General features: G+C 41.1%; 1 protein-coding gene across 1 annotated transcript; it reads left to right on the forward strand.

Annotated features, from left to right (window-relative positions):
• Positions 1–5220: 5220 nt before the first annotated feature.
• LOC311036926 (uncharacterized protein) lies at positions 5221–10470 on the forward strand (the record flags this gene model as incomplete). Its single annotated transcript, XM_084045937.1, has 7 exons — positions 5221–5335; positions 5769–5834; positions 6091–6153; positions 6649–6711; positions 8278–8340; positions 8909–8971; positions 9098–10470. The coding sequence occupies 7 exons, from the start codon at positions 5221–5223 to the stop codon at positions 10468–10470; spliced, it is 1806 nt and encodes a 601-aa protein (XP_083902063.1).
• Positions 10471–12054: the final 1584 nt, after the last annotated feature.

Below are 12054 nucleotides of genomic sequence, written 5' to 3' on the forward strand. Positions count from 1 at the left end.
TCTAAACACAACTAAAACTGTCCCAGATCACAGATCTTACTGTAAACAATACAAACGTCTATGTCACTTATAATTACAGACCATGAGTTAAATTGAATATTATGATTGATTGATTCTAACTATGATTGTGCTTTCTTTCTCTTTTTATGAATTATGAACATGGATTTGAATGTGAAATAGTGTGTAAGTATCAATCCTCTTCTACTGCATGTCCTCCAATGTGTTTTCAGATTTATAACAAGTTTACACAATAGCAGGACACAAACTGAATGGTTCTTACATGTGTTCACAGTGAATACTTCTTATTGCATAAAGTGTGTGGAGAGCTCTCTTGCCAAGACCCCACAATAGAACCAAAGGATTTGTGTTAAACCATGGCAAAGTTCCCTAACATGGTTATGAGCATCCAACATAAACAAAAAAACATGAAAAGTGTTCTCCTCGGAGCACAGGTCTACGCTAGGTCGGGTTGCCTACCCAGGGTCTGCAAACGTTGGAAGGCAGTCATAGCCAATTAGAATGTGATCTGAACAATCTCACTCATACATCTTGATCACATAACCCCAGAGATAATGTGCAACGATTTGTGTACATTTTGGACAAAAGAGTAGAGTAGCAAAAAGTGTGTTTTGAAGAAAACACACTATGGCAGAACATGTAATCTGGCACAATCAGGGCCTATAAATTGCGTCATGATCCAAGGATCCATGGGGAAAAAGATGTTGATTTTACAGCCTACAATTCAAGAGTCATCGGCCAAACGCGAAGTGGGCTGCTGTAGCACCACCATGATATTTGAAAATAATTGGGATGGAGGTTTTTCCTTGGCTTAGTCGGAATGTGCATGCAAAGTTTCCTAGAAATTGGGCACTGCATTCATGATGTGTGGCATTTTGTGCAAAACGGGCCATCCTCCCAAAAACCCCAATCATAGTCAATCGAAATGGAAACAAAATATGTACAGTTGGAGTAGTAACACAAACTTTGCTAAAACCTGTCTCATGGTGGCACTATAACTGGCTGATTTTGGAAAAAACGAATGGATGGAGATTTTTCCTTGGCCTACTGGGAGTGTGCTTGGAAATGTTCCCGCCGATTGGTCCAGCGGTGCTTGTAGCATGTCAGGCAAAACGGGTCCCTCCAGCAAACTGTAGTCAATCGGAATAGAATCCAAACAAGAAAATAAATGACTTGACAGTCATATTATTAGCAGCTGCAAGTAGAGATGGTCCAATCAGGTTTTGTGTGCTATTTTCAAGTAGGTTTAAAGCGCTCATGTAGCCTAAGCCAGTGGTTTTCAATCAGTGGTCCAGGGACCACCAGTGGTCCTTGGGGGAATACCAGGGGGTCCCCAGTGAAATTAGTTAACATAGTGTCACAATCGTTTTAACCACTTAGTTAGCTTTGGCTCTTCAAAAATAGCAGCAGGCGCACGTGCCCTGTGACAGAGAGAACAAGCTCCAAGTGTTAAGTAACTAAGTATATTTACTCAAATACTGCATAAGCTAGCCACGGCCCAGGCAATGTTCTAGCCACGCCCCAGGCGATCTTCAAGACCACAACGCGTCGTTGATGGAAGCGGTGTGGGCTTGTAGGTCAGCTCAGCTGTGTTTCCTGCAGGGTCTCCCCATTGGATTAAAGGACATCTCGATGCAAATTTCGAACAAGATGCAAATGAGGCAGAACAGCCAATGATTGAGAAGAGTTGGAACAATGAGCGAATGATGATGATGAGGTATGCGATGATGAGGCAGCGGCTTTGCAGCAGCTGCTAAAAAACTGTGTTTTGCAAAGAAAACGCAACATGGTGGAAAATGTGTCTGGTGGAAATGGGCGTGGCTTATTTGGGGAGATTATATGGCTACTAAACCAGTTTGTAAATATGATATATTGTAAAGTTGTGTAACTGTGATTTTTCTTTTTCTTATTTCATTCTTTATGAACATGGATTTGAATGTGAACTAGCCCGTAAGTATCAATCCTCTTCTACGTCATGTCCTCCAATGTGTTTTCAGATCTATTGCATTATATCTATTCCATTATATTTATTGCATTCTGTGTGTGGAAATCTACTGAGAGTTAATTGCATTCTATCCTACTGATATTACACTATAACAGTGACTGACAGTCAGTCTCATATAAATGACCAACTCCATTCATGTTGCTGGATGAACTGAGAAAGAGATTTTTAAGTGTATAATGTTACGTTTCATAACTATGATTGTGCTTTCTTTCTCCTTTCATGAATTATGAACATGGATTTGAATGTGGAATAGCGTGTAAGTATCAATCCTCTTCTACTTCATGTTCTCCAAAGTGTTTTCAGATTTACCACACGTTTTCTCACAATAGAACCAAACAAAATCTTGGCAAAGTTCCTTTACATGGTCATGAGCATCTGACATAACAAATAATTGAAATGCCAATTGTCAAAAACTCTTATACTGATATCTTTGTTTGTAGTTTTAATACATAATGACTATTTGTTTAATTATCATTGATGTGTAATGGAAACAACTCTACAATATATTGACAGTTAATTGCATTCTATAATTGTGATATTATACTGTTAACTCTGACAGTAAGTCTCACATAAAATGACCAACTCCATTCATGTTTCTGGACAAACTGAGAAGTCTAAACGTCAATTTAAATTCACTTTCTTTTCCCTCTTTGCACAGCAATTAAAATGTCTAATCTATTCAAATCTATTAATACTGTATGTATAATTGCATGTTTATATATGGCCACTAAACCATTTCGTAAATATCATGCTAACTATGATTGTGCTTTCTTTCTCGTTTTTATGAATTATGAACATGGATTTGAATGTTAACTAGGGTGTAAGTATCAATCCTCTTCTACTTCATGTCCTCCAAAGTGTTTTCAGATTTACAAGTTTAACAAAAGCTTTAAAACATTTATATGATTCCCCCGCATAAGAGGAATAATATTTTTCTGTACATAGAATCTTACTGATATTTTATATATCTTCACACACAGTGGTGTGTATGTTGTGTCCGTGTGTTAAGAGTTTATCTGTTTGTACATGTTACAGATAAACAGTATCTAAATACAACTAAAACTGTTGCATCACTGATATTACCGTCAACAATACAAACGTTTGTCACTTATGTTTACAGACGATAAGTCATATGATTGATTGATAGAAGATACATACTTTCCTGACTAATAATTGGCAGGAGTTTAATTTCAACGTAGTCTGAAGGCTGAAGTTGATGTTCAATGTGTTGTCCAGTAATTAAAACATGTCACTGTTATTAAAACAGCTTAACTCTCTTTATATGTAGTTAAAGGATCTGCTAAACAGTATCTCAAGAAGGAGACAGTGGAGGACAAGAACAGAAGAAAGGAATCAGCTCATCGGTTTGGTAAGTCTGAAAGGAGACAATAATACTTGTGTTTTCATCTTGTTTTCATATGTTTCCCTGAATTCCTTGGATCACGACGCAACTCCCCATATAGGCCATGGCCATTTGTGTCTGACTAGATTTTCCGCCATTTAGAATTCTCTTCAAAACACACTTTGTGCTCCTCCTCCTACGGATTTTGTTCAAATCTCACAAAAATTGGTACACATGATCTCTGGACCTGTGTGATAAAAATACAGAATTCTGATACTCGGCCGTAATTGGCTTCAAAAGTTAGTGGGAGGGGCCTATTTTACAGAATATGCCAAAAACAAATCATGTACAAAACGTCCAATCGACCCCAAATTTGGATCACATGTCGAAGGTCATGTCCTCAACGAAGCCCCAAAAACATGTCCACTAAATGCACAAAATGTAACTTTTTGATGCAAAAACATGATTTTTAAAAAAAATATATATGATCTCAGGAGTGATGTGATAATGTCATTTGCTTGCCAAATTAGTGGGAGGGGCCTATTTCTTAAAAACTAAATGCTGTACACAAACACAGCATCGGATCAGCACCGAATCTGAATGTTATGTTGCATGACCTCCGACGCTATTCCTCCCAGCATATTCCTCAGGTCCCGGCGGCACCAACCCATGACTCGCGTCAGGTCAACCACACTTCCAATTTCCCAAAATTGCGCCTTTCTAGTTAAAACGATGGATAGTTAGATCGGATTTGTATTTTCATCAGCACAAGAATATTACAGTGGAAACAAGTGCAAGACATAGAAGAGGATGATTCATTGAGAATGTTAAAATGTCTGTGGTTCATCTAAACAATATATTTGTTCTATCTGTTGTTGACACAGAGAGCAACATCTTGAGCAACCAAGTACAGAAGCTCACAGTTCAACTAGGAGAGACAGACCAACTATTGATAGAGAGAGACCAGAAACTAGAAGAGAAAGACCAACTATTGTTAGAGAGAGACCAGAAACTAGAAGAGAAAGACCAAGCATTGAAGGAAAGTAATAAACTAGTGACAGAAACAGACAAACAACTCAAGGAGAAAAAGAGTGAACTGGAGAAGATCAACCAGACACTGACAGAGAGAGACAAGAAACTAGAAGAGAGAGACAAGGACCTGCAAGGCCTTAACAGCCAAGTAGAGAAGCTCACAGTTCAACTGAAGCATAAAGATAGTGAACTGGAAGACATCAGCCAGAGACTGACAGAGAGAGACAAGACACTAGGAGAGAAAAACAAACTACTGACAGAGAGAGACAAGAAACTAGGAGAGAAAGACAAACTACTGACAGAGAGAGACAAGGAACTAGGTGAGAAAGACAAGAACCTGCAGGGTCTTAACAACCAAGTAGATACACTTGTAGTTCAGCTGAAGCAAAAAGACAATGAACTGAAAAAGATCAGCCATACACTGACAGAGAGCGACAAGGAACTTGGAGAGAAAGACAAGGATCTGCAGGGCCTTAACAACCAAGTAGAGAAGCTCACAGTTCAACTGAAGCATAAAGATGGTGAACTCCAGGAGATCAACCATACACTGGCAGAGAGAGACCAGAAACTAGGAGAGAAAGACAAACTACTGACAGAGAGAGACCAGAAACTAGGAGAGAAAGACAAACTACTGACAGAGAGAGACAAGAAACTAGGAGAGAAAGACAAACTACTGACAGAGAGAGACAAGAAACTAGGAGAGAAAGACAACCAAGTAGAGAAGCTCACAGTTCAACTGAGGGAAAGATGCAATCAGCTGGAGAAAATCAACCAGACACTGACAGAGAGAGACAAGAAACTAGAAGAGAAAGACCAAGTACTGATGGAAACAAACCACCGACTGAGGCAAAGAGAGGATCAACTGGAGAGGAAAGATGAAGAGCTGAGGATGACGAAGAAAGAGAGGGATGATGTCATCACTGAAAAAAATCATCTTGGTGAGATTGTACTGAGGACTTTTTAATATTTTATACATCCATGTTATGTTCTTTATCCAGAGTCATTCAGCAACGACAGAATAAACACACATTTATATTAGTGTGAGTAACTATTAGAACTCAAAGGTCCGGATGTTACATTTGTGACGTCTAAAGTTGACACCATATAATTTTAATATATTAAGTATGTACATGGTATCTATGTCTAATTATGGGATAGTAGGATTCAATCAATCCTATTAGAACAAAAATACACATACTGTATATATCGGATAATAGTAGGACATCTACTATTATCTTCTACTATCTCATAAATACACATATGTATACATCACTCACCAGGTGAGAACTGGATCATTAAAAACATGTCTACATGATGACAATGTTAATATTAATGTCCTTAATGTTGTGTATCTTAAACCTGTCACTGCAGCTCAGCAGATATGTGATCTGAAGACTGAACTAGAGAACCTGAGGACTGCATCCGCTCAGAAGAATGGTCAGTAGGCTGAAATAGATTTGATTCATCCTTGTTTTAAACATTTGTATACGATGATAAATACAGTAAAGCTGTCCTGTGTTTTAGAGAATGGACATAACTACATATATATACAGCTATTGCTAATACATCCAATGTTGTTGTTGCAGTAGATTGATGTCCACCTGGAGTATTTTATTGTTGTGTTGTGTTGTGTTGTGTTGTGTTGTGTTGTGTTGTGTTGTGTTGTGTTGTGTTGTGTTGTGTTGTGTTACAGTGGGTGAAGACTCCATTCTACCAGTGAGGAGGAGACACAGCATGGGATATAACCCTCCAGATAGTGAGTCTATGCTGCCGTTTCAATTAGTCCAGCAGAGAGATATAAAATGTGTATTTTTATCCTAACATCATAACATTATACAGTCTAATTTGAGCTATGTACAGTATCACTGTTTATAATGATAATGATGGTATTTAAGTGACTTTCTTCAGGTTTAAACACAGTCAATGAAAAGTTATTTTCAGTTAGTTAAAAGACAGAAAGTCTCTAAAGTCTGGATGTTGAGTTTGTGATGTCCTCGGTCAACGCACAGCACCCTCTAGGTAATTTTAATATAGGTATGTACGTGGTATCTACGTCTGTCTATGGGATAGTAGGATTCAATCAATCATATTAGAACTAAAATGCACATAGATATCAGATAATATCAATCCTAATATCCCATAAATACACATAGATTGAGTTCAGCCTGGACTGTTTGATTAATTGATGTGTTGCGTTGTGTTGTGTTGTGTTGTGTTGTGTTGTGTTGTGTTGTGTTGTGTTGTGTTACAGTGGGTGAAGCCTCCATTCCAGCAGTGAGAAGGAGACACAGCATGGGATATAACCCTCCAGCTAGTGAGTCTATGCTGCTGTTTCAATTAGAACCCTTCAGATAGTGAGTCTATGCTGCTGTTTCAATTAGAACCCTCCAGATAGTGAATCTATTTCAAATAGTCCGGCAGGGAGATATAAAAAGGTGTATTATTATCAAAACAGTATTAAATGACACTGTCTAATCTTTGCTATCACGTTTATAATGATAATACATTGTACTTAAGTGATTTTCTTTGTCAGGATCGGGAGGTTTTCGACACATTTGCATGAACATCAAAACCAGGAGATGACGTAGCGTGTCGATCAATCTTATTAGAACTAAAACACACACAGTTATCGGATAATAGTACCGTAGGATATCAATCCTAATATCCCATAAATACACATTTGATTTATGTGTTGTGAACTTAGATGCAGTTGACAAAGACTTAGCTTAGACACAAGGAACTTACAATAACCTTTAACAACTAACACAAACACCCACAAGTACATTCACAACAAAAGAGCACACAGTAGAATACATCGTAACACTGAAACTCTGACATACAGACAGAGCCTCGCACTACAGCTAAGACCCAGCACTGAACAATGTCACATACGGTCTTAAATAGTCTCTGGAGCTCGTCACCCAACCAGACTCAGCTGGTCCTCACAGGTGACGGCACTCAGGTCCAGTGTTGATTTCGTCGACTAAAACTATGTCGACTACCTTTTTTCACTGACGAAAACTGAATAAAAACTAAATAAAAACTAAGCTTAAATATATTGACAATTTCGTCAACAAATAAAAACTAGACTAAAATGTTTGGGAGGGACTAGTGGAGAAGAGATCCAGAACTAAGTCAAGTCACCATGGGTGCGCACGGGTGTCACAGAGCGAAAATAGCCGATCTACAAGCTAACAACGTGTCGCAGCACGACGTGTTGTGAGCTTGTAGATCTGCTATTTTTGGCATGCAGCTAAGTGAAAATCTTTCATTTCAATGGCATCACATCAGCCAAAAATACATTTAGTCGACTAAAATCTTAAGCTATTTAGTCAACTAAAACTAGACTAAAAGTTAAACATTTCAGATGACTAAAATATGACTAAAACTAAACAGAATTTTATTCAAAAGACTATGACTAAAACTAAATAAAAATGTGCTGTCAACATGAACACTGCTCAGGTCAAGTGGATGGGGTTTGCCTTCCATTCCGACATCTCGCCACTCCGACTATGTGGCTTCCGCGTGCGGTTAGGGTTAGGGTTAGGTATAGGGTTAGCAACCGTCGGAAAGGCGACATGTCGGAAAGGCGACATGTAACCCAAGTGGACTCTTCTAGGCCGCGGGGAGAGGGGAGAGGAGATTGGCCGAGGGAAATTAGGAGGACAAAGTCACAACAGGGCAATACAACTGACAGTAACAGGGAAGGGGGACACACGGCAAGGACAGAGGCCATGACTGTGACATTCTTAAGGTTTAAACACAGTCAATGAAAAGTGTGAAGAGGTCATATATGTCATGTCTGTAGATTAATTTCCTCCTGGACTGTTTGATTGATGTGTTGTGTTGTGTTACAGTGTTGTGTTGTTTTGTGTTGCAGTGGGTGAAGAGTCCATTCTACCAGTGAGGAGGAGACACAGCATGGGATATAACCCTCCAGATAGTGAGTCTATGATGCCGTTTCCATGAGAACCCTCCATATAGTGAGGATTTCGTTGGATTTCTGACCATGCCCGCCATGATTTCATTTCTGACTGCCCGCAGTTAAGAGACTCCACTGTAGCCTACAAAGTATCCTATGAATGTAGACATAATATTCATACTGTATCTTCCTAAAGTAAAGCATGACCAAACATGCTCCAGGTGCTCTATATCTGGTTTATAGCAGGACGGTGTGGGATTTGGGATTTTGTGTGGCCCGCAGGTTTTATTTTTACGGCCTGTTCCCGACCACAGGTATTTAAATACCGATTGAGGGCTCTACAACAGGGAAAAACTGACAGGGAAGGGGGACACATGGCAGGGACAGAGGCCATGAGCGTCACATTCTTTGGGTTTAAACACAGTCAATGAAAAGTTAAAGTGTAAAGTTACTAGAGGTAATGTCTGTAGATTGATGTCCACCTGGACTGTTTGATTGGTGTGTTGTGTTGAGTTGAGTTGATGTGTTGTGTCAATGTGTTGTGTTGTGTTGATGTGTTGTGTCAATGTGTTGTGGCATTGTGTTACAGTGGGTGAAGACTCCATTCTACCAGTGAGGAGGAGACACAGCATGCGCTATAACCCTCCAGATTGTGAGTCTATGCTGCCGTTTCAATTAGAATGTAAAACCTTTTAGGATCACTTAGTGTACAGTGACATCTGACTACTGCATACGTCTGTGAAGCAGTTCCATAGCTTGTTCCATTGTGTTGTTTCAGTGTCATCAGACAGACCGGACTCACCAGTGTCTCCCGCTGCGTCTGAGCTGAGACTGGTGCTCCTGGGGAGGACTGGAGCGGGGAGGAGCGCAGCAGGAAACACCATCCTGGGCAGGGAGGAGTTTGGTGCCGAGGCCAGCTCCTCTGAAGTGAGCCAGGGGAGTAGAAGGAGAGAGGGGGAGGTCTGTGGGAGACGGCTGGTGCTGGTGGACGCTACAGTCTTCTCTGGACGTTCTCCGGAGGAAACAAGGCAAGAGGCGGGGCTCTGTCTCAATCTGTCTGCTCCAGGTCCCCATTCCTTCCTCCTGGTCGTACCGGCAGAGCCTTCTGAAGGAGAGACAAGATGGATGATGGAGAAGATACCAGAGATGTTTGGAGAAAGCTTCTGGAGACACAGCGTTGTCGTCTTCATCCGTGAGGACAGTGAGAGCGTGCAGAGAGTTGAGGAGTTTCTCCAAGCAGGCAGTCGGGAAGTCCAGCAGCTTGTAGTGAAATGTGGGAACAGATGTCACCTCCTCAACATTAAGGATGACGGCCATGCTGGTCAGGTTTCACAGCTGCTGGAGCTGATAGATAGCGTGGTGTCAGGAAACACAGAGAGCTTCTACAGCACCCAGATCTACCAGGAGGTAGAGGCCCAGGTCAGAGAGATGGAGAGAAAGATTCAGAGGGACAGTGAGGAGAAGAGACGCATGGAGGAGCAGGAGATGAGGGAGAGGTTTGAGAAGGAGCTCAAGGACTCTCTGAGGAAGATGGAGGGATCCATCCAAGAGCATGAGGGAGAGATCAGGAACATCGACCACCGAACGAGTGAACTGGAGAGGCAGATGAGAGAGGAGAGGGATGAAGAGAAGAAAAGGAAGCTGGAAGAAGACCTGAGGAGGGAATCTGAGAGAAGAGAGGAGATGGAGAGAAAGATGGAGAGGTTTAGAGCAAAGAGAGAGAACGAGAGGAGAGAGAGGGAGGAGAGACACGGACAGGAAATAGAGGAGATGAGAGAGATGTATGAAGGAGAGGCCAGAGCAGAAGCAGAGAGAAATGTGATGAAGGTTCTCCTGCCGGAGATCCAAAGGACCTTTGTGATCTCAAAGACAAAGATGCAGAGGGAGTTTCTGAGACAACTGGAGGAGAAGAACAGAGAGATGACAACACTGAGAGGACAGTTAGAGGAGAGGCACAACCATTGTTCAGTGTTGGAGGAGGTGTACCTGAACTTACTGGAAAAGAGTGCAAACACTCAAGCAGGAGGTGTGGAAAGGAGAACATGTGAGGGAGGAGAAAGGAGAGGAGAGCACAGAATCTCTTCATGGTGGATGATATGTTGCACTAAAATGTTCAGAAATGAACTGCAAGACATCTACTTGGTAACTTGAGTATATAGGTAACAGATGTGCAACATTTATGAAAGTATAAGCAGTGGCGTGCTCAGACATTTTGAGGGGCAGGTGCTCAAGTAAATTATACTTTTTTTTTGTTTACTTGGTCTGCTCTTGTTTCCCTCTACACCTATACCTATTTGCCAATAAAATTTGGCTAAAGTTCTCCTCAGAAAAGTGATGCTAGGTTTCGAGTGGTTATGGTAAAAAGAAAAATCATATCACATAAAGATTTGGCGGACCCCCTGTAGTAACTCTGAGGACCCCCTAGGGGTCTCGGACCCCCTGTTGAAGACCCCTGCTGTAAACTGGAAAAAAAAGGGCACTTGTGGTCAAGAGGGCAAAGGGCAGGTGCTCTAGCTCCACCTAGAGTCTATCTGTGCACGTCCCTGAGTACTGCATGGGTAAATACGGTACTGTACTTGCATGCTTTTTTAAAAAAAGTGTCTTTAAGACTTGCGTGACGACATTAAGTCGAAAATGTTCCCAGAAACCTGGTCAGTTGCAACCGACGTCGTTCAATACCCGCAGTTCAGTCACTTTTACTTTATAACAACAAATATTCACTGGTAGCGACAGAGAAACAATGTTTCCTTATATAAATTCACTTTTCAAAGTTGCCTGCTGCACTTGCAAAACAGAGTGCATTTCCGCCAACTTTCTTATACCGTCCCTGCCAGGCCTGGAATTTCGTAATTTTAAGGGCAAAACCACTTGGCCTTTGGTGTTGTCTATTTTTGACGGCACAAAGGCCAAATGCCAGGGCAGGAAGGACATCAAATAAAACAAGATTTTAGTCCATTGAAATAATTAATTGAATATAAGGGTTAAGGGTTATTCTAAATGTAATATGTAGACTATCTGCAGTGAAATAAATAAATCATGGTATTTACAATCTGATCCATGCTCAGGCCTGCACAAATCAAAGTTACTGGATTGGTTTAAAGATGGGTACACTGGTGGACCGATGGATTTTTAGAACGTAATTACAATGTATAATGTCTCATCTCAATAAGTTTAGAAGAGTTTAATATGAAAAGGAAAAGCTGACTGGGGTCCTCACAGGTCCATCCATTTCAGACTGTCTGACCCACAGCAATTGTAATGGATCCGACCCGTGCCCGAGGTCAACATTTTGGACCCGAACCGGCTCGGGTCCTGGGCCAGGTCTCGGCTTCCGTATAGTTGACAAATAAAGGCAATTAATTTAAACTAGACCATACCCGGTCGGCGCAGCGCATCCGTGGGGGGATATGCGCACATGATCTGGCAACCCGGGAGGCAGTTCGTCCCATAGCTGGGCAGCCCCGTAACCATGGCGACATTGTTTGACACAACGCTAATAAGAAGCTGAGATTTGATGAAATTGAAAAACGGGCTTCACAGTTGCGTTCAGATGGTAATGGTCAATGGCTGTGTGCAAAATCAGAGCAATTGCTCCAGCCACTGAGGAGAACCGGGTAGCTTCACCTACTCACTCACTCACCACTACAGACGGACGGACAGAGGTTACTAGAATTATAGTAGGATATTTGATATCAATCAATGAATTGACTAATCATTGCATCAGTGTACGTATTT

This window comes from Gymnoscopelus microlampas (assembly GCF_963454915.1).
Source record: "Gymnoscopelus microlampas genome assembly, chromosome: 20".
Classification (NCBI taxonomy): domain Eukaryota; kingdom Metazoa; phylum Chordata; class Actinopteri; order Myctophiformes; family Myctophidae; genus Gymnoscopelus; species Gymnoscopelus microlampas.